General features: G+C 51.4%; 1 protein-coding gene across 1 annotated transcript in view; it reads left to right on the top strand.

The window, feature by feature from the left end:
- The first annotated feature begins 2324 nt into the window (after positions 1-2324).
- The window catches only part of LOC142279928 (1-phosphatidylinositol 4,5-bisphosphate phosphodiesterase zeta-1-like), a 60616-nt gene continuing 40447 nt past the window's right edge, over positions 2325-22493 (top strand). The window contains exon 1 of the mRNA XM_075332713.1: positions 2325-2474. Within this exon, the coding sequence (XP_075188828.1) occupies positions 2330-2474 (145 nt within the window). The 5' untranslated portion in view covers positions 2325-2329. The remainder of the gene's footprint in view (positions 2475-22493) is intronic.

The raw sequence follows: 22493 nt of genomic DNA, 5'->3' as shown, positions 1-22493 counted from the left end.
GGGCTAGGTGGCTGCAAAAGGAAGCAAGCTGGGGGTGAGAGCAGGACAGATATACATACTGTGTTTCCCCAAACATAAGGCAGCCGACTCTATTCTGACCCACTCATTAAACTACATGAATATTCACTGCTACCGCCACCCACCCTCTGTTCTGACGTCTGTGATTGGTCACAGTTGGACTGCTATACACGCCCCCCACTGCCCACACTGTTGTGCTGGAGTCTGTGATTGGTCACAGTTGGACTGCTATACACGCCCCCCACTGCCCACCCTGTGTGCTGGAGTCTGTGATTGGTCACAGTTGGACTGCAATATGCGCCCCCCACCTCCCACCCTCTGTGCTGGAGTCTGTGATTGGTCACAGTTGGACTGCTATACACGCCCCCCCACTGCCCACCCTCTGTGCTGACGTCTGTGATTGCTCACAGTTGGACTGCTATACACGCCCCCCACCTTCCACCCTCTGTGCTGGAGTCTGTGATTGGTCACAGTTGTACTGCTATACACGCCCCCCACCTCCCACCCTCTGTGCAGGAGTCTGTGATTGGTTGCAGTCAGACTGCTATACACACCCCCGACGCCCACCCGCTGTGCCGACATCTGTGATTGGTTACAGTCAGACTTCAATACATGCCCCTCCCCCCACTCTCTGTGCCTTTGTCTGTGATTGGTTTCAGTCAGACTGCAGTACACGCACCTCCCCCTGCCATCTGTGCCGGTGTCTGTCATAGGTTGCAGTCAGACTGCTATATGCGCCCCCCGCCGCCCACCCTCTGTGCCCCGCGTCTGTGATTGGTTACAGTTATATTGTAGTATAAAAAGAGCTAATTAGAAAAAAATGACGTTGGCTGCCTCCCTATTTTTGATAATAAACATGGGTAAAACAGACAGAAACAGGCTGCAACCCCAGTGGTCTGCTTTACCTTGGCTGGTTATGGGGATCACACTGTTTTTTAAATTATTTAAATAAATAATTTAAAAAATGTTGTGGGGTCCCCCCTCATAGTCAATAAGCAGCCATGGTAAAGCAGAAAGCTGGAGGCTGGTATTATCAGGCTGGGAAGGTCCATGGATATTGGGCTCTTCCCAGCCTTAAAATAGCAGCCTGCAGCTGTCCCCAGAAGTGGCACATCCATTAGATGCTCCAATTCTGGTACTTTGACAGGCTCCTCCTGATTGTCCTGGTGTGGTGCCAATCGGGGTAATGGTGGTTGGGGTTAATGTCAGCTGACCTCAAGCTCAGGGGCTAGTAATAGAGAGGCTTCTATCAGACACCCCCATTACTAACCCGGTAAGTGAGTGGTTAAAAAACACAGGAAAAAAATACTTTCCCTCGTTCAACATTTTCTTAATTAAAAACAAATTCTGGAAGATAATCCAACAGATAATGTCCCACAACGCCCATCGATTCCTATGGAGTCTCGTTCTGAGAAAGTTTTCAGACCAAGGATCCATAGGTTACTACCAGTAATCTTTCACCACCTTACATGACCTCACCGTCCTTGCCAAGTATTGCGGTCGCAGGCCCGGAGTTTTCCACGAGTGGTGAGGTCATGTAAGGTTATTGATGTCACCGTCCATGGGAAAATCCAGGGCTGGTGCTGAGTGGCTGTCCTCAGTCTGAGAACTGGGGCATTACATGTTAGATCATTGTTGGAACTTCCAGGATTTTTTATTTCATACATTGGTGAATGAGGGTGTATGGTGGAGTTTTTATTCAAATAAAGTATTTTTTTCCTGAAAGTGTGTGTTTTGTTTGTTTTTTTATACCATTCACTTACTGGATTAGTATTGAGGGTGTCTAATATCCATTACTAGCCCCTGGGCTTGATGTCAGCTGCCAATTTACATCTGGCATGATCCCCATATATTACCCAGATTGCCATTGCACCAGGGCAATGGGAAAGAGGCGGGTAAAGCATCAGATTTGGAACATATAATGGCTGTACCACTTTTGGTGGTGGCTGCGGGATGCTAGTTTTAGGTTGGGAAGGGCCAAATAACCATGTTCCTTCTCACCCTGATAAATTATTTTTAAGCTTGCCGATTGGCTGCTCTGCAGGCTTTCAACAAGCTTTATTAAGGTGACAAACCAAACTGGAACTGTATGTGCAGATAGAAGTCTGTGTTTGGCGCTCAGCATGGGATACTAGGTATTCGGTTCGCTCATTCCTAATCCTGAGCCTCCTGGTTCATAAATAGAAAATCTGTCCCATGCCTGCTCCAGATTAGGGATAAGATAAGAGTCCGCATGGAACTTTAATCGGCTTCATTCATTGGTATCAGATCGATCATGGCGACTTCCTTGTCTTCCTCTTAGCCAAAAACAATGATGTCTATGCAGCTCTCAGATCTCGTCATTTACACCAAATCGAAGAGGTTCATCAGTTTCCAATATTCAAGAGCAAACCAGAAGTTTTATGAGGTGAATTCACTGTCAGAGCAGGAGGCACAGAAGCTGGTGCAGAGCTCAGGTATGTCCTCTGTTTGATGTCACACTCGACTCCTTCCCATGAGGAGGTGCAGAGCTCAGATATGTCCTCACTATGATGTCACACTGACTCCTTCCCATGAGGAGGTGCGGATACTGGTTGCAGAGCTCAGGTATGTCCCTCTGTGTGATGTCATATTGACTCCTTCCCCTGAGGAGGTGCGGATACTAGTGCAGAGCTCAGATATGTCCTCTGTGTGATGTCACACTGACTCCTTCCCATGAGGAGGTGCGGATACTAGTGCAGAGCTCAGATATGTCCTCTGTGTGATGTCACACTGACTCCTTCCCATGAGGAGGTGCAGAGCTCAGATATGTCCTCACTATGATGTCACACTGACTCCTTCCCCTGAGGAGGTGCGGATACTGGTGCAGAGCTCAGGTATGTCCTCTGTGTGATGTCATATTGGACTCCTTCCCCTGAGGAGGTGCAGAGCTCAGATATGTCCTCTGTGTGATGTCACATTGACTCCTTCCATGAGGAGGTGCAGAAGCTGGTGCAGAGCTCAGATATGTCCTCTGTGTGATGTCACACTGACTCCTTCCCATGAGGAGGTGCAGAGCTCAGATATGTCCTCACTATGATGTCACACTTACTCCTTCCCATGAGGAGGTGCAGAGCTCAGATATGTCCTCACTATGATGTCACACTGACTCCTTCCCCTGAGGAGGTGCGGATACTGGTGCAGAGCTCAGATGTGTCCTCTCTGTGATGTCACACTGTCCTTCCCCTGAGGAGGTGCATAAGCTGGTGCAGAGCTCAGATATGTCCTCTGTGTGATGTCACACTGTCTCCTTCCCACTGAGGAGGTGCAGAGCTCAGATATGTCCTCACTATGATGTCACACTGACTCCTTCCCCTGAGGAGGTGCGGATACTGGTGCAGAGCTCAGATGTGTCCTCTCTGTGATGTCACACTGACTCCTTCCCATGAGGAGGTGCGGATACTGGTGCACAGCTCAGGTATGTCCTCTGTGTGATGTCACACTGACTCCTTCCCATGAGGAGGTGCAGAAGCTGGTGCAGAGCTCAGATATGTCCTCTCTGTGATGTCACACTGACTCCTTCCCCTCAGGAGGTGCGGATACTAGTGCAGAGCTCAGGTATGTCCTCTCTGTGATGTCACATTGACTCCTTCCCATGAGGAGGTACGGATACTGGTGCAGAGCTCAGATATGTCCTCTCTGTGATGTCACACTGACTCCTTCCCATGAGAAGGTGCGGATACTGGTGCAGAGCTCAGATATGTCCTCTCTGTGATGTCACATTGACTCCTTCCCCTGAGGAGGTGCAGAGGTCAGATATGTCCTCACTATGATGTCACACTGACTCCTTCCCATGAGGAGGTGCAGAGCTCAGATATGTCCTCACTATGATGTCACACTGACTCCTTCCCCTGAGGAGGTGCGGATACTGGTGCAGAGCTCAGATATGTCCTTTCTGTGATGTCACACTGACTCCTTCCCCTGAGGAGGTGCGGATACTGGTGCAGAGCTCAGATATGTCCTCACTATGATGTCACACTGACTCCTTCCCCTGAGGAGGTGCGGATACTGGTGCAGAGCTCAGATATGTCCTCACTGTGATGTCACACTGACTCCTTCCCCTGAGGAGGTGCATAAGCTGGTGCAGAGCTCAGGAATGTCCTCTCTGTGATGTCACACTGACTCCTTCCCCTGAGGAGGTGCGGATACGGGTGCAGAGCTCAGATATGTCCTCTCTGTGATGTCACACTGACTCCTTCCCCTGAGGAGGTGCGGATACGGGTGCGGAGCTCAGATATGTCCTCTCTGTGATGTCACACTGACTCCTTCCCCTGAGGAGGTGCGGATACGGGTGCAGAGCTCAGATATGTCCTCTCTGTGATGTCACACTGACTCCTTCCCCTGAGGAGGTGCGGATACTGGTGCAGAGCTCAGGTATGTCCTCACTGTGATGTCACACTGACTCCTTCCCCTGAGGAGGTGCGGATACTGGTGCAGAGCTCAGGTATGTACTCACTATGATGTCACACTGACTCCTTCCCCTGAGGAGGTGCATAAGCTGGTGCAGAGCTCAGGAATGTCCTCTGTGTGATGTCACACTGACTCCTTCCCCTGAGGAGGTGCGGATACTGGTGCAGAGCTCAGATATGTCCTCTCTGTGATGTCACACTGACTCCTTCCCCTGAGGAGGTGTGGATACTGGTGCAGAGCTCAGGAATGTCCTCTCTGTGATGTCACACTGACTCCTTCCCTTGAGGAGGTGCGGATACTGGTGCAGAGCTCAGATATGTCCTCACTGTGATGTCACACTGACTCCTTCCCCTGAGGAGGTGCAGATACTGGTGCAGAGCTCAGATATGTCCTCACTGTGATGTCACACTGACTCCTTCCCCTGAGGAGGTGCATAAGCTGGTGCAGAGCTCAGGAATGTCCTCTCTGTGATGTCACACTGACTCCTTCCCCTGAGGAGGTGCGGATACTAGTGCAGAGCTCAGGTATGTCCTCACTATGATGTCACATTGACTCCTTTCCATGAGAAGGTGCGGATACTGGTGCAGAGCTCAGATATGTCCTCTCTGTGATGTCACACTGACTCCTTCCCCTGAGGAGATGCGGATACTGGTGCAGAGCTCAGGTACGTCGTCTCTGTGATGTCACACTGACTCCTTCCCCTGAGGAGGTGCGGATACTGGTGCAGAGCTCAGATATGTCCTCTCTGTGATGTCACATTGACTCCTTCTCATGAGGAGGTACAGAAACTGGTACAGAGCTCAGATATGTCCTCCCTGTGATGTCACATTGACTTTTTCCCATGAGGAGGTGCAGAAACTGGTGCAGAGCTCAGGTATGTCCTCACTATGATGTCACACTGACTCCTGCCCCTGAGGAGGTGCAGATACTGGTGCAGAGCTCAGATATGTCCTCTCTGTGATGTCACACTGACTCCTTCCCCTGAGGAGGTGCGGATACTGGTGCAGAGCTCAGATATGTCCTCACTATGATGTCACACTGACTCCTTCCCCTGAGGAGGTGCAGATACTGGTGCAGAGCTCAGATATGTCCTCTCTGTGATGTCACACTGACTCCTTCCCCTGAGGAGGTGCGGATACTGGTGCAGAGCTCAGATATGTCCTCACTGTGATGTCACACTGACTCCTTCCCCTGAGGAGGTGCGGATACTGGTGCAGAGCTCAGATATGTCCTCACTGTGATGTCACACTGACTCTTTCCCCTGAGGAGGTGCATAAGCTGGTGCAGAGCTCAGGAATGTCCTCTCTGTGATGTCACACTGACTCCTTCCCCTGAGGAGGTGCGGATACGGGTGCAGAGCTCAGATATGTCCTCTCTGTGATGTCACACTGACTCCTTCCCCTGAGGAGGTGCGGATACGGGTGCAGAGCTCAGATATGTCCTCTCTGTGATGTCACACTGACTCCTTCCCCTGAGGAGGTGCGGATACGGGTGCAGAGCTCAGATATGTCCTCTCTGTGATGTCACACTGACTCCTTCCCCTGAGGAGGTGCGGATACTGGTACAGAGCTCAGGTATGTCCTCACTGTGATGTCACACTGACTCCTTCCCCTGAGGAGGTGCATAAGCTGGTGCAGAGCTCAGGTATGTCCTCACTGTGATGTCACACTGACTCCTTCCCCTGAGGAGGTGCATAAGCTGGTGCAGAGCTCAGGAATGTCCTCTGTGTGATGTCACACTGACTCCTTCCCCTGAGGAGGTGCAGATACTGGTGCAGAGCTCAGATATGTCCTCTCTGTGATGTCACACTGACTCCTTCCCCTGAGGAGGTGCATAAGCTGGTGCAGAGCTCAGGAATGTCCTCTGTGTGATGTCACACTGACTCCTTCCCCTGAGGAGGTGCGGATACTGGTGCAGAGCTCAGATATGTCCTCTCTGTGATGTCACACTGACTCCTTCCCCTGAGGAGGTGTGGATACTGGTGCAGAGCTCAGGAATGTCCTCTCTGTGATGTCACATTGACTCCTTCCCATGAGAAGGTGCGGATACTGGTGCAGAGCTCAGATATGTCCTCTCTGTGATATCATACTGACTCCTTCCCCTGAGGAGGTGCGGATACTGGTGCAGAGCTCAGGTATGTCCTCACTGTGATGTCACACTGACTCCTTCCCCTGAGGAGGTGCGGATACTGGTGCAGAGCTCAGGAATGTCCTCACTGTGATTTTACACTGACTCCTTCCCCTGAGGAGGTGCGGATACTAGTGCAGAGCTCAGGTATGTCCTCTCTGTGATGTCACACTGACTCCTTCCCCTGAGGAGGTGCATAAGCTGGTGCAGAGCTCAGGTATGTCCTCTGTGTGATGTCACACTGACTCCTTCCCCTGAGGAGGTGCATAAGCTGGTGCAGAGCTCAGGAATGTCCTCTCTGTGATGTCACACTGACTCCTTCCCCTGAGGAGGTGCGGATACGGGTGCAAAGCTCAGATATGTCCTCTCTGTGATGTCACACTGACTCCTTCCCCTGAGGAGGTGCGGATACTGGTGCAGAGCTCAGATATGTCCTCACTATGATGTCACACTGACTCCTTCCCCTGAGGAGGTGCGGATACGGGTGCAGAGCTCAGATATGTCCTCTCTGTGATGTTACACTGACTCCTTCCCCTGAGGAGGTGCGGATACTGGTGCAGAGCTCAGGTATGTCCTCACTATGATGTCACACTGACTCCTTCCCCTGAGGAGGTGCATAAGCTGGTGCAGATCTCAGGTATGTCCTCACTGTGATGTCACACTGACTCCTTCCCCTGAGGAGGTGCGGATACTGGTGCAGAGCTCAGGTATGTCCTCACTGTGATGTCACACTGACTCCTTCCCCTGAGGAGGTGCGGATACTGGTGCAGAGCTCAGGTATGTCCTCACTATGATGTCACACTGACTCCTTCCCCTGAGGAGGTGCGGATACTGGTGCAGAGCTCAGGTATGTCCTCACTGTGATGTCACACTGACTCCTTCCCCTGAGGAGGTGCGGATACTGGTGCAGAGCTCAGGTATGTCCTCACTATGATGTCACACTGACTCCTTCCCCTGAGGAGGTGCATAAGCTGGTGCAGAGCTCAGGAATGTCCTCTGTGTGATGTCACACTGACTCCTTCCCCTGAGGAGGTGCGGATACTTGTGCAGAGCTCAGATATGTCCTCTCTGTGATGTCACACTGACTCCTTCCCCTGAGGAGGTGCGGATACTGGTGCAGAGCTCAGATATGTCCTCTCTGTGATGTCACACTTACTCCTTCCCCTGAGGAGGTGCGGATACTGGTGCAGAGCTCAGGAATGTCCTCTCTGTGATGTCACATTGTCTCCTTCCCATGAGAAGGTGCGGATACTGGTGCAGAGCTCAGATATGTCCTCTCTGTGATGTCATACTGACTCCTTCCCCTGAGGAGGTGCAGATACTGGTGCAAAGCTCAGGTATGTCCTCACTGTGATGTCACACTGACTCCTTCCCCTGAGGAGGTGCGGATACTGGTGCAGAGCTCAGGAATGTCCTCTCTGTGATGTCACACTGACTCCTTCCCCTGAGGAGGTGCGGATACTGGTGCAGAGCTCAGGACTGTCCTCTCTGTGATGTCACATTGACTCCTTCCCCTGAGGAGGTGCATAAGCTGGTGCAGAGCTCAGGTATGTCCTCTGTGTGATGTCACACTGACTCCTTCCCCTGAGGAGGTGCGGATACTAGTGCAGAGCTCAGGTATGTCCTCTCTGTGATGTCACACTGACTCCTTCCCATGAGGAGGTGCAGAAGCTGGTGCAGAGCTCAGGTATGTCCTCTGTGTGATGTCACACTGACTCCTTCCCATGAGGAGGTGCATAAGCTGGTGCAGAGCTCAGGTATGTCCTCTGTGTGATGTCACACTGACTCCTTCCCATGAGGAGGTGCAGAAGCTGGTGCAGAGCTCAGGTATGTCCTCATTGTGATGCCACACTGACTGCTTCCCCTGAGGAGGTGCGGATACTGGTGTGGAGCTCGGGTACTTCCTCCCTGTGATGTCACAATGTTGATTCTTCCCCTGTGGAGGTGCAGATACTGGTGTAGAGCTCGGGTACTTCCTCGCTGTGATGTCACCTGACTCCTTCCCCTGAGGAGGTGCAGATACTGGTGTGGAGCTCTGATACTTCCTCGCTGTGATGTCACACTTACTCCTTCCCCTGAGGAGGTGCAGATACTGGTGTGGAGCTCGGGAACTTCCTCGCTGTGATGTCACACTGACTCTTTCCCCTGAAGAGGTTCAGATACTGGTGTGGAGTTCGGATACTTCCTCACTGTGATGTCACCCTGACTCCTTCCCCTGAGGAGGTGCGGATACTAGTGCAAAGCTCAGGTATGTCCTCTCTGTGATGTCACACTGACTCCTTCCCCTGAGGAGGTGCATAAGCTGGTGCAGAGCTCAGGTATGTCCTCTGTGTGATGTCACACTGACTCCTTCCCATGAGGAGGTGCAGAAGCTGGTGCAGAGCTCAGGTATGTCCTCTCTGTGATGTCACACTGACTCCTTCCCCTGAGGAGGTGCGGATACGGGTGCAGAGCTCAGATATGTCCTCATTGTGATGTCACCCTGACTCCTTCCCCTGAGGAGGTGCGGATACTAGTGCAAAGCTCAGGTATGTCCTCTCTGTGATGTCACACTGACTCCTTCCCCTGAGGGGGTGCATAAGCTGGTGCAGAGCTCAGGTATGTCCTCTGTGTGATGTCACACTGACTCCTTCCCCTGAGGAGGTGCGGATACGGGTGCAGAGCTCAGATATGTCCTCATTGTGATGTCACCCTGACTCCTTCCCCTGAGGAGGTGCGGATACTAGTGCAAAGCTCAGGTATGTCCTCTCTGTGATGTCACACTGACTCCTTCCCCTGAGGGGGTGCATAAGCTGGTGCAGAGCTCAGGTATGTCCTCTGTGTGATGTCACACTGACTCCTTCCCCTGAGGAGGTGCAGAAGCTGGTGCAGAGCTCAGGTATGTCCTCATTGTGATGCCACACTGACTGCTTCCCCTGAGGAGGTGCGGATACTGGTGTGGAGCTCGGGTACTTCCTCCCTGTGATGTCACAATGTTGATTCTTCCCCTGTGGAGGTGCAGATACTGGTGTAGAGCTCGGGTACTTCCTCGCTGTGATGTCACCTGACTCCTTCCCCTGAGGAGGTGCAGATACTGGTGTGGAGCTCTGATACTTCCTCGCTGTGATGTCACACTTACTCCTTCCCCTGAGGAGGTGCAGATACTGGTGTGGAGCTCGGGTACTTCCTCGCTGTGATGTCACACTGACTCTTTCCCCTGAAGAGGTTCAGATACTGGTGTGGAGTTCGGATACTTCCTCACTGTGATGTCACCCTGACTCCTTCCCCTGAGGAGGTGCGGATACTAGTGCAAAGCTCAGGTATGTCCTCTCTGTGATGTCACACTGACTCCTTCCCCTGAGGAGGTGCGGATACTAGTGCAAAGCTCAGGTATGTCCTCTCTGTGATGTCACACTGACTCCTTCCCCTGAGGAGGTGCAGATACTGGTGCAGAGCTCAGATATGTCCTCTGTGTGATGTCACACTGACTCCTTCCCCTGAGGAGGTGCAGATACTGGTGCAGAGCTCAGGTATGTCCTCTGTGTGATGTCACACTGACTCCTTCCCATGAGGAGGTGCATAAGCTGGTGCAGAGCTCAGGTATGTCCTCATTGTGATGCCACACTGACTGCTTCCCCTGAGGAGGTGCAGATACTGGTGTGGAGCTCGGATACTTCCTCACTGTGATGTCACACTGACTCGTTCCCCTGAGGAGGTGCAGATACTGGTGTGGAGCTTGGATACTTGCTCGCTGTGATGTCACACTGACTCCTTCCCCTGAGGAGGTGCGGATACTGGTGTGGAGCTCGGGTACTTCCTCCCTGTGATGTCACAATGTTGATTCTTCCCCTGTGGAGGTGCAGATACTGGTGTAGAGCTCGGGTACTTCCTCGCTGTGATGTCACCTGACTCCTTCCCCTGAGGAGGTGCAGATACTGGTGTGGAGCTCGGGTACTTCCTCTCCGTGATGTCACCCTGACTCCTTCTCCTGAGGAGGTGCAGATACTGGTGTGGAGCTCTGATACTTCCTCGCTGTGATGTCACACTGACTCCTTCTCCTGAGGAGGTGCAGATACTGGTGTGGAGCTCGGGTACTTCCTCGCTGTGATGTCACACTGACTCTTTCCCCTAAAGAGGTTCAGATACTGGTGTGGAGTTCGGATACTTCCTCACTGTGATGTCACCCTGACTCCTTCCCCTGAGGAGGTGCAGATACTGGTGTAGAGCTCGGATACTTCCTCGCTGTGATGTCACACTGACTCCTTCCCCTGAGGAGGTGCAGATACTGGTGTGGAGCTCGGATACATCCTTGCTGTGATGTCACACTGACTCCTTCCCTTGAGAGGAGGTACAGATACTGGTGTGGAGTTCGGATACTTCCTTGCTGTGATATCACCCTGACTCCTTCTCCTGAGGAGGTGCAGATACTGGTGTGGAGCTCGGATACTTTCTCTCTGTGATGTCACCCTGACTCCTTCTCCTGAGGAGGTGCAGATACTGGTGTAGAGCTCAGATACTTCCTCTCTGTGATGTCACACTGACTCCTTCTCCTGAGGAGGTGCAGATACTGGTGTGGAGCTCGGATACTTCCTCTCTGTGATGTCACACTGACTCCTTCTCCTGAGGAGGTGCAGATACTGGTGTGGAGCTCGGATACTTCCTCTCTGTGATGTCACCCTGACTCCTTCTCCTGAGGAGGTGCAGATACTGGTGTAGAGCTCGGATACTTCCTCTCTGTGATGTCACACTGACTCCTTCTCCTGAGGAGGTGCAGATACTGGTGTGGAGCTCGGATACTTCCTCTCTGTGATGTCACACTGACTCCTTCCCCTGAGGAGGTGCAGATACTGGTGTGCAGCTCGGATACTTCCTCGCTGTGATGTCACACTGACTCCTTCCCCTGAGGAGGTACAGATACTGGTGTGGAGCTCGGATACTTTCTCTCTGTGATGTCACCCTGACTCCTTCTCCTGAGGAGGTGCAGATACTGGTGTGGAGCTCGGATACTTTCTCTCTGTGATGTCACCCTGACTCCTTCTCCTGAGGAGGTGCAGATACTGGTGTAGAGCTCGGATACTTCCTCTCTGTGATGTCACACTGACTCCTTCTCCTGAGGAGGTGCAGATACTGGTGTGGAGCTCGGATACTTCCTCTCTGTGATGTCACACTGACTCCTTCTCCTGAGGAGGTGCAGATACTGGTGTGGAGCTCGGATACTTCCTCTCTGTGATGTCACCCTGACTCCTTCTCCTGAGGAGGTGCAGATACTGGTGTAGAGCTCGGATACTTCCTCTCTGTGATGTCACCCTGACTCCTTCCCCTGAGGAGGTGCAGATACTGGTGTGGAGCTCGGATACTTCCTCTCCGTGATGTCACACTGACTCCTTCTCCTGAGGAGGTGCAGATAATGGTGTGGAGCTCGGATACTTCCTCTCTGTGATGTCACACTGACTCCTTCCCCTGAGGAGGTGCAGATACTGGTGTGCAGCTCGGATACTTCCTCGCTGTGATGTCACACTGACTCCTTCCCCTGAGGAGGTACAGATACTGGTGTGGAGCTCGGATACTTCCTCTCTGTGATGTCACACTGACTCCTTCTCCTGAGGAGGTGCAGATACTGGTGTGGAGCTCGGGTACTTCCTCACTGTGATGTCACAATGTTGACTCTTCCCCTGAGGAGGTGCAGATACTGGTGTAGAGCTCGGATACTTCCTCGCTGTGATGTCACACTGACTCCTTCCCCTGAGGGGGTGCAGATACTGGTGTGGAGCTCAGATACTCCCTCACTGTGATGTCACAATGTTGACTCTTCCCCTGTGGAGGTGCAGATACTGGTGTGGAGCTCGGATACTTCCTCTCTGTGATGTCACACTGACTCTTCCCCTGAGGAGGTGCAGATACTGGTGTGGAGCTCGGATACTCCCTCACTTTGATGTCACACTGACTCCTTCTCCTGAGGAGGTGCAGATACTGGTGTGGAGCTCAGATACTTCCTCGCTGTGATGTCACACTGACTCCTTCCCCTGAGGAGGTGCAGATACTGGTGTGGAGCTCGGATACTCCCTCACTTTGATGTCACACTGACTCCTTCTCCTGAGGAGGTGCAGATACTGGTGTGGAGCTCGGGTACGTCCTCGCTGCGATGTCACCCTGACTCCTTCCCCTGAGGAGGTGCAGATACTGGTGTGGAGCTCGGATACTTCCTCGCTGTGATGTCACACTGACTCTTCCCCTGAGGAGGTGCAGATACTGGTGTGGAGCTCGGATACTTCCTCGCTGTGATGTCACACTGACTCTTCCCCTGAGGAGGTGCAGATACTGGTGTGGAGCTCGGGTACTTCCTCTCTGTGATGTCACACTGACTCCTTCCCCTGAGGAGGTGCAGATACTGGTGTGGAGCTCGGGTACTTCCTCGCTGTGATGTCACACTGACTCTTCCCCTGAGGAGGTGCAGATACTGGTGTGGAGCTCGGGTACGTCCTCGCTGCGATGTCACCCTGACTCCTTCCCCTGAGGAGGTGCAGATACTGGTGTGGAGCTCGGATACTTCCTCGCTGTGATGTCACACTGACTCTTCCCCTGAGGAGGTGCAGATACTGGTGTGGAGCTCGGATACTTCCTCGCTGTGATGTCACACTGACTCTTCCCCTGAGGAGGTGCAGATACTGGTGTGGAGCTCGGATACTCCCTCACTTTGATGTCACACTGACTCTTCCCCTGAGGAGGTGCAGATACTGGTGTGGAGCTCGGATACTTCCTCGCTGTGATGTCACACTGACTCTTCCCCTGAGGAGGTGCAGATACTGGTGTGGAGCTCGGGTACTTCCTCGCTGTGATGTCACACTGACTCCTTCCCCTGAGGAGGTGCAGATACTGGTGTGGAGCTCGGGTACTTCCTCGCTGTGATGTCACACTGACTCTTCCCCTGAGGAGGTGCAGATACTGGTGTGGAGCTCGGGTACTTCCTCTCCGTGATGTCACACTGACTCTTCCCCTGAGGAGGTGCAGATACTGGTGTGGAGCTCGGATACTCCCTCACTTTGATGTCACACTGACTCTTCCCCTGAGGAGGTGCAGATACTGGTGTGGAGCTCGGATACTCCCTCACTTTGATGTCACACTGACTCTTCCCCTGAGGAGGTGCAGATACTGGTGTGGAGCTCGGATACTCCCTCACTGTGATGTCACACTGACTCCTTCCCCTGAGGAGGTGCAGATACTGGTGTGGAGCTCGGATACTCCCTCACTGTGATGTCACACTGACTCCTTCACCTGAGGAGGTGCAGATACTGGTGTGGAGCTCGGATACTCCCTCACTGTGATGTCACACTGACTCCTTCCCCTGAGGAGGTGCAGATACTGGTGTGGAGCTCGGATACTCCCTCACTTTGATGTCACACTGACTCCTTCCCCTGAGGAGGTGCAGATACTGGTGTGGAGCTCGGATACTCCCTCACTTTGATGTCACACTGTTGACTCTTCCCCCTGGTTTCATTGCAGAAAACTCTTCCACAAAGAGAGGATATTGGAATTGGGAGCAAAGTTATTAGTGCTTTTGTGGCGATCGCAGAATATTCTGTCTTGACTTTCAACCAGAACATTGGGAGATTTGAAATCTCAAACATACTTTTAAGGCTACCATCATTTGTGATCTCAAACACTTGTGTCATGAAGTATAAGGGGATAACTGTGGACCGGGGCTCCTAGACTGACCCCCAGGCTAGGGTTCCCCAGGTGTTCCTTATACCAGAGATATTTCTGATGCTGAAGAGGTGTAGACCGCCAACCTAGCCCTGCTCCTGGCCAGCCCTGCTCTAATACCTCCTCTCCCCCACAACAGGAGACACCCGGGACAGGAGTGGTTAAACCCACACAAATAGACAAACTGGGAAACCAAAAAGTCACAGCAATCACACACAGAGGTTCTAGACCAGGGATCTCAACCTCGGCTGGGCAAATGGGCCGTATATAGAAAAAAATAATAATTTGAGGGGCTGCATTCTTTGCAGGGCCAAGCGATGTTTTTACTGGTACCATTTATTTCTCTTTACAACTTTGGATCACTTTTTTGTTTATATATAAAAATCATTTTTAATGGTGAAAAAAAACCATGCTTTAGTTTTTATTTTTTTTTACATTTTGTCCCCTTCTTGTAAGTAATATTACAATTAGCAACATGTAGTAATTTCGGCCAATATCTTGTATTAATTTTTCCATTCTGGTCGTCATTTTTTAGTAACGTACCTCATCCTGTAGTAATGTGCCCATCCTGGTCTCCATCCTGTAGTAATGTGCCCATCCTGGTCTCCATCCTGTAGTAATGTGCCCATCCTGGTCTCCATCCTGTAGTAATGTGCCCATCCTGGTCTCCATCCTGTAGTAATGTGCCCATTCTAGTCTCCATCCTGTAGTAATGTGCCCATCCTGGTCTCCATCCTGTAGTAATGTGCCCATCCTGGTCTCCATCCTGTAGTAATGTGCCCATCCTGGTCTCCATCCTGTAGTAATGTGCCCATCCTGGTCTCCATCCTGTAGTAATGTGCCCATCCTGGTCTCCATCCTGTAGTAATGTGCCCATTCTAGTCTCCATCCTGTAGTAATGTGCCCATCCTGGTCTCCATCCTGTAGTAATGTGCCCATCCTGGTCTCCATCCTGTAGTAATGTGCCCATCCTGGTCTCCATCCTGTAGTAATGTGCCCATCCTGGTCTCCATCCTGTAGTAATGTGCCCATCCTGGTCTCCATTCTGTAGTAATGTGCCCATCCTGGTCTCCATCCTGTAGTAATGTGCCCATCCTGGTCTCCATCCTGTAGTAATGTGCCCATCCTTGTCTCCATCCTATAGTTATGTGCCCCATCCTTTTGTAATGTGTCCATCCTGGTCCACTGGTAGTAATGTTACCATCCTGGTCCCCTGTTGTAATATGACCATCCTAGTCTCCTTGTAGTAATGTGCCCATCCTGGTCTCCTTGTAGTAATGTGCCCATCCTGGTCCCCTGGTAGTAATGTGCTCATCCTGGTCCTCTGGTAGTAATGTGCTCATCCTGGTCCTCTGGTAGTAATGTGCCCATTCTGGTCATCATCTTGTAGTAATGTGCACATCCTGGTCCCCTGGTAGTAATGTACTCATACTGGTCCCCTTGCAGTAATGTGCCCAACGTCCTCATCTTGTAGTAATGTGCCCATCCCTGCCCTCATCTTGTAGTAATGTGCCCATCATTGTCCCCTTTTACAAATGTGAAAACGCTGGTGCTCTTCTTGCATTAATGTCCCCTTCTCTGGTCCTCTTCTTGTAGCAATACACACACACACACACACACATACACACCATTTTTACGGCACTGGGGTGGGGGACATGCAGCTTTGGTGGTATACAGCACTGGATGGGGGGACAACAGACGGTTCTGGGGAATATACAGCACTGAGGTCAGGGAACAGAGTTCTGGGAGGGTATACAGCACTGGGGTTGGGAGGACAGATAGTTCTGGGGGTGGATACAACACGGGTCAGGGGACACACAGTTCTGAGGGTATACAGGCAGTGCTGGGGTTGGGAGGGACAGACAGTTCTGGGGAGGCATACAGTCAGCGCTGTGGTTGGGGGGACAGACAGTTCTAGGGGGTTATACAGGCAGCACTGGGGTTGCGGGGACAGACAGTTCTGTGGGGGTATACAGGCAGCACTGGGGTTGGGGAGACAGACAGTTCTGGGGGGTATACAGGCAGCACTGGGGTTGGGATAGACAGCTTGACAGGATGTTGATGTTTTGGAGCCTCTCTTCATGTGTGGGACAGGAGCTCAGTACACAGCGCACTAGCTCCGTCCACAGATGAACGTGCCCTGGACGCAGCGCTGAGCAGAGAACGCTATGTGCAGGTATGGATTTAACTGCCGGCAACCAGGAAATGTGGCTGCCAGCCCGAGCACTGTGGTCCCCGGAACTCACCCCTGGGGCTGCAGGATACACCACCGCCCTTCTCACGTGGCTGTCCTCCGTTCTCTTGTGTCCTCTTCTTGTGGCCCGTGACCCCCTTGGTGATCGTGCCCCTGGTACCGCAGTCAGTCAGTACTTTACTTCAGATACGCTGCGCAAAGTCAAACTCTGTGCACATGTGGCGCCCCTGAGGCTTCAGTCGCCACAGAGTATTGCATCTCACTTAAGGTGCGGTACTCATCCCGGGTAAGGAAGGGGTTAACCACTGGTGTTTACCACATTCACACACAACATACAGTTAGGTGCTTTCCCACTGGGACTGGCGTAGGGTAAACAAGGGGTGGCCATCACTAGGTATGGGACTTTCCCGGTCACTAGGACAACCACCTGAGGGGCGAGCACCACTGGGGGAAAGGAAGGAGCATCTTCTCACATAGGCAGTCAACTCCGGGCACAGCTCGGGGTACGGAGACAAGTCGGGACCTCAGTCCAAAGCAACTACCTTTTAACTTCTGGGAGCTCAGAACAGGAAGCTCAGCCCAGGTTCTGCACAGCGCAGGGGAATTACAGGGTCCGCGGAGCGTGCAGGAAGCACCCGCGGCACATTCCATATACCAGACACAGGCGTGGAGGCACCCCCTACCAGGAAGGACATACCGGTGGGAACACCGGTGGTGACCTCTGAACTATCCGGGATCGGCTGGAGCCCACCATAGTGGAAACTGGCACTCCAAGGGTGACGACAGTTGCAGTGAGTAAAGAGAACTTGAACCGCAACCCCTGTGTTGTCCCTGTCATTGCCGGCACCGATGTCCCAGACTCCGGCGCCATCGGCCACTACTACCACCACCATCATCCTCCCCGGGGCCTAGCTCTTCCTGTGGAAGGCTGAAACACTCGAGCTGCGTTACCATCCACCCCGGAGGAGAGCGACATCCCGCAGCGGTGGCTTCCCTCTTAGCTGCTTACCACAGGTGTCGTCACGAGACAACTACCCCCACCATTTCACCTTCCTTCACATCTCCCTTTCATGGGCATCTCGGGGCCACGAAATCGGGCCAGGCCGCCATGACATCCCCAAAGACTCCTCCATCACCGGCCCGGTGATGAGTAAAAGAAACCCCGGTCCCGTGGGGTGCTTCACACAACTATTCCACGAGCAGCTGCCGGCCGGTCAAAGGCAAGTAGGTGACGTCATACACTTCAGCCACTGGCCTCTGATTGACTGGTGGTTGCGTTACCTGTGCCCAGAGCTTCACTCTGCGCAGTGACGGCAAATCATCTGAAATTAGCGCTGACTGCTGCGGCCTCTGCACCGGCCGCGATCATCTTTTTTGTATTGTGGAGAGATTAATAAGATTACTGTACGTAATCTACTACCTCTTATTCCTGATTTGTTTAGTCAATTTGTGGGAACCAGGTGGTTTTCTAAACTGGATCTGAGAGGAGAAGAAGGTGATGAGAGGAAGATGCCTTCCTACCCCAGGGGCACTTTGAGAATTTGGTGATGCCAATCACCAGCAGTTTCAGAACTTCATCAATGATATCTTTTCTTCTCTGGTGGGTAGGTTTGTAGTGATTATACTTCGATGACATCTCCATTTACTCATGTTCTCGTGAGGAGCATCGGGAGCTTGTTCAGGAGGTGCTTCAGGTTGTTTGTGACAACCATTTGTTTGCCAAACTAGAGAAGTGTCAACATGAGGTGCAACAGATTCAGTTTTTGGGTCATTTGGTTTCTGCTAAAGGTTTTCAGATGTATCCCATTAAGGTAGAGGCCGTCCTGGATTTCGAGATTCGAGTCCACTCCCCGCATGTTTGGCTCCTGATTTTCAGCTACTAAACATGCTGGGATTGCTTGCCAATCACATTAATGCTGTAGCCATCTTTGCTTCTGGCATTACTGGGATTGGCTGGCTGGAACGCATTTTTGAGTCTATATAAGACCTGCTGACTCCATGTTAGGTGCATTTGATCCAGAGCGAATGTAGGACGAGCTGCTGTCATAGAAGGGATAGTGTTAGTGCGAGGACTAGCGGGAAGATGAAACAAATAGCACTTTTCAAGGCTAAATCACAAGACCGCTGCAAGCTGAGCATAGTGCATGGCGAGATCCCGGGGCAGGGTACAGAGTGTTAAAAAGACATTTAGGCAGGGTTGGTAGCGTTAAATGACCTATTGCTGCAACAAACAAAACACCATCACAAAGATAGAGATAGAGGTTTTACAATTCTGCTTGTTAGTGCTTTCAGAGTTTAATGGATTAAGGACTACAGAGTGTTTAAAAAAAGCCATTTAGGCAGGGTTGATAGCGTTCAATTAGCTACTTCTGCACCAAACAAACCACCATTTTAAAGGGGAGTATTCAAAAACTGCTGCCATCGTTCCTTGTTAGGGCTTTCAGTGTTTAATGGAGTACGGGCTACAAAGTGTTTAAAACAAGGCATTTAGGCAGGGTTGATTGCACTACATTACTTACTGCAAGACCAAACAAACCACAGTTTTAAAGGAATAATTCTAATATAACTGTTATCTGTGCTTGTTAGTGCTTTCAGAGTTTAAGGAGCATTTTATGCAGGGTTGATTGCATTACATTACCTGCTGCTACAAAATCTTGGACTCATCATAAAGGATAGGTGCATCTGCCTGTCACCGGAAAATGCAGATAGGCTGACTCTTATAAAATTGAACAAGGCATGGATTTCCCCACACTTTGTCACCCAGCAGATGACGCTAGCAAATTCAAAGTCACACAAAATAAGTCCCCAGAGTTGTGCCACGTGCACACTGACACTGTACAGTCTGTGTTCTGTAGCTTCTTAGTATTGAGGTGTTAGGATCATTGTGAAGATGTAATTTACCCTCTCACTGTATATGCTGTGATACTATGTCATGATATGTATATTTCCCTGGTTGTATTAGTTGTAATTCATGTATTTTCTTGGGGGAGCTACTGGTCTCAATGTGTCTCTCTCATACAATTGCAGTCTTGGCATCTAATGTGATTATGTAAATAGCCTGTCATCTTCTATCCAGAGTTGTGTATCTAGTCTGTAATTGCATTGGCCAGTGAAGGAATAGTCATTGTTCTGCACAGCAGGGGATCCCTTCATCTACTGTGGCTGGCAGACATATCTGAGCCCTGTGATGGACCAAACCATTGATGAAAGGATGTGTGACCCCTACCCCCTGAACATGGTGGGCTGGTCAAGGAGCACAGACAATGCATTTCCCTTTTTGTAACTTCAGAGTGAGCTAAAACTTGGAAAGAGAAGGAGCTCCCAGCCTGGGTGGCTGTGGACACGGACGAAGCTAGGCCTGTGTGGCGGCCCGTGGGATTGTGTGGAACTCTTTGGACTACTGTAAGGACGATTGCTTTGTTATCCGGTCCGAGGATTGTCGGGAAGGGCCTCCGAATCTGTTTTACGTGGACTTATCGTGTGCTGTTCCAGTGTTCTTGTGAATAAACCTGTTGGATCGTCCCTCGGCCTCGTCCATCCTTTGCTCTGTTGTACACTCCCGTCACAAACTGGTTGGCAGCGCTGGGATCAGAGCAGAAGGAATGGAGGACAATGGCTCAACATCAGGAACCAGCACTGCAGAGTACAAGACCTGGACTTTGGGGAGCCTGCAATCAAAGGCCCGTGAAGTAGGAGTTCGTTTCAAAGGACTCTCCAAGGAGCAGCTGATTGAGGCGCTAGAAGGAGTCTGCTCGCAAAATGACGTGGAGGAAGGATCCTCACAGCAAACGGAAGAAAGACGGCAGCCGGAGGTAAATACCCAAAAAAGTCAGTGGGTTGTGTGGTACGAGGAGGAGATGGCCTTGCTGGGAGAGGAGACCACCATAGAATATAAGATGGAGGTCATGCGTGGAGCTAAAGAGAAGGAGCGCAGGATGGAGGAGATGGCATTGCTGGATAAGCAGCTCGCTGTGGAAGCCGCGAGAGGTTCCAGACAGACTGTAACCCCAGCACCCATCATGAGGGAACTTCCCAGGGTGTCCCGCAAAGACTTTAAGCCGTTTAATGAGGCTGCAGGTGACATTGAGGGCTTCTTCCAGGACTTTGAGCATCAGTGTCGATTAATGGAAGTCCCGGACAGGGAGCGTGTCCGGCATCTGGTTGGGCTCCTAGAGGGGGGAGCTGCTGAAGCCTATAGAGCTATGGACCCTCGGTGGAACTGTGAGTATGCGGATATTAAACAGACTATTCTAGAACATTATGCTATAACGCCAGACACTTACAGGACTCAGTTCCGTGCTTTAGCCTGTGATGGGGAAGTGTCTTTTAAGATATATGCTCATAGACTCAAACAAATATGTAATCGCTGGCTGGAGGCAGAGGAGGCCTTATCTTGGGAGACCTTCCTGCAGGTCATCCTAAAAGAACAATTCTTTGCCCAGTGCCCCGCTGAGATCCGGGAATGGGTGCGTGAGAGAAAGCCGTCAACTGTGGAACAAGCTGCTGCTCTAGCTGATGAGGTGCTCACCATCAAGCCTCAGTGGAGGGTTCTGTTGGAGGATGGAGAGACGCCTAACAGCTCCACAACACCGGATGCCCCCAGTTATTCTGTCCCCATTGTTCCACGTTCCTCTAAGCCACCACATGTTGATACCCATGTTAATGTGCCTCCAGTTGCTTCTACTGCACTTTCTGGAATACGCCGGGGAGAGGAAGTAACAGAGCGCAGGTGTTATGTTTGTAGGCATCCCGGGCATTTGCAGGCCTCATGCCCAGCCAGCCCATGGAGGAATCATCCTCAAACCCCTACAGCACCTTCAGGTGGGAGCCGGCCTCCAAGTTCGCCTACCCCTTACCCAAGAGGACGCCTTGGATGGAGGGAGACCCAGCTCAGATGCTATCAATGTGGACAGCCAGGGCATCGGCAAGTCTCCTGCCCAGCTGTTCAAATGAGGACTGATCCTGCACCCAATCGGATTGTTAATTATTTACAGCCCAGTGCCATGGAGGAAGATGTGGCACCGCTAAGTGAGGACTGGCCTAGTGACTCAGCCCCCCATGTTGCACCACCAGGAGTTTACGGGGTGCGACCCGCAGTTATGACGACTTCTGCTCATCGAGGTAAGCACTTGCAGGAGGTTGTGCTGGATGGACAGAGACTTGTTGGATTTTGTGACTCGGGTGCTTTCCTCACACTGGCTGATCCCCGAGTGGTTCGGCCTGAGGCAATCCATAGAGGACCTGGGATTGTCATTGAACTGGCTGGTGGACAATGGAGGACTATTCCCACAGCCACTGTGGATCTGAACATTGGTTTTGGGGTCAGGCGATGTGTGGTTGGGGTGATGGGTGGTCTGCCTGCAGCTGTTCTCCTGGGCAATGATGTGGAGAGCTACGATGCCAATTCGTGGCTGCATGAAGCCACATGTAAGTAACGCTCTGCCTGTGTGTACTTAACCAGTGACCTGTAGAGGTCCCTAGTATGTACACAAGTTGGGAGGGGGAGGGATTGTGAAGATGTAATTTACCCTCTCACTGTATATGCTGTGATACTATGTCATGATATGTATATTTCCCTGTCATTTATTTTGTATAATATGTCATGTAACTTTTCCCTGGTTGTATTAGTTGTAATTCATGTATTTTCTTGGGGGAGCTACTGGTCTCAATGTGTCTCTCTCATACAATTGCAGTCTTGGCATCTAATGTGATTATGTAAATAGCCTGTCATCTTCTATCCAGAGTTGTGTATCTAATCTGTAATTGCATTGGCCAGTGAAGGAATAGTCATTGTGCTGCACAGCAGGGGATCCCTTCATCTACTGTGGCTGGCAGACATATCAGAGCCCTGTGATGGACCAAACCATTGATGAAAGCTGAACATGGTGGGCTGGTCAAGGAGCACAGACAATGCATTTCCCTTTTTGTAACCTCAGAGTGAGCTAAAACTTGGAAAGAGAAGGAGCTCCCAGCCTGGGTGGCTGTGGACACGGACGGAGCTAGGCCTGTGTGGCGGCCCGTGGGATTGTGTGGAACTCTTTGGACT

Source organism: Anomaloglossus baeobatrachus, unplaced genomic scaffold (genome assembly GCF_048569485.1).
Source record: "Anomaloglossus baeobatrachus isolate aAnoBae1 unplaced genomic scaffold, aAnoBae1.hap1 Scaffold_444, whole genome shotgun sequence".
Taxonomy (NCBI): domain Eukaryota; kingdom Metazoa; phylum Chordata; class Amphibia; order Anura; family Aromobatidae; genus Anomaloglossus; species Anomaloglossus baeobatrachus.
This window is presented reverse-complemented; position numbering and strand designations above follow the sequence as displayed.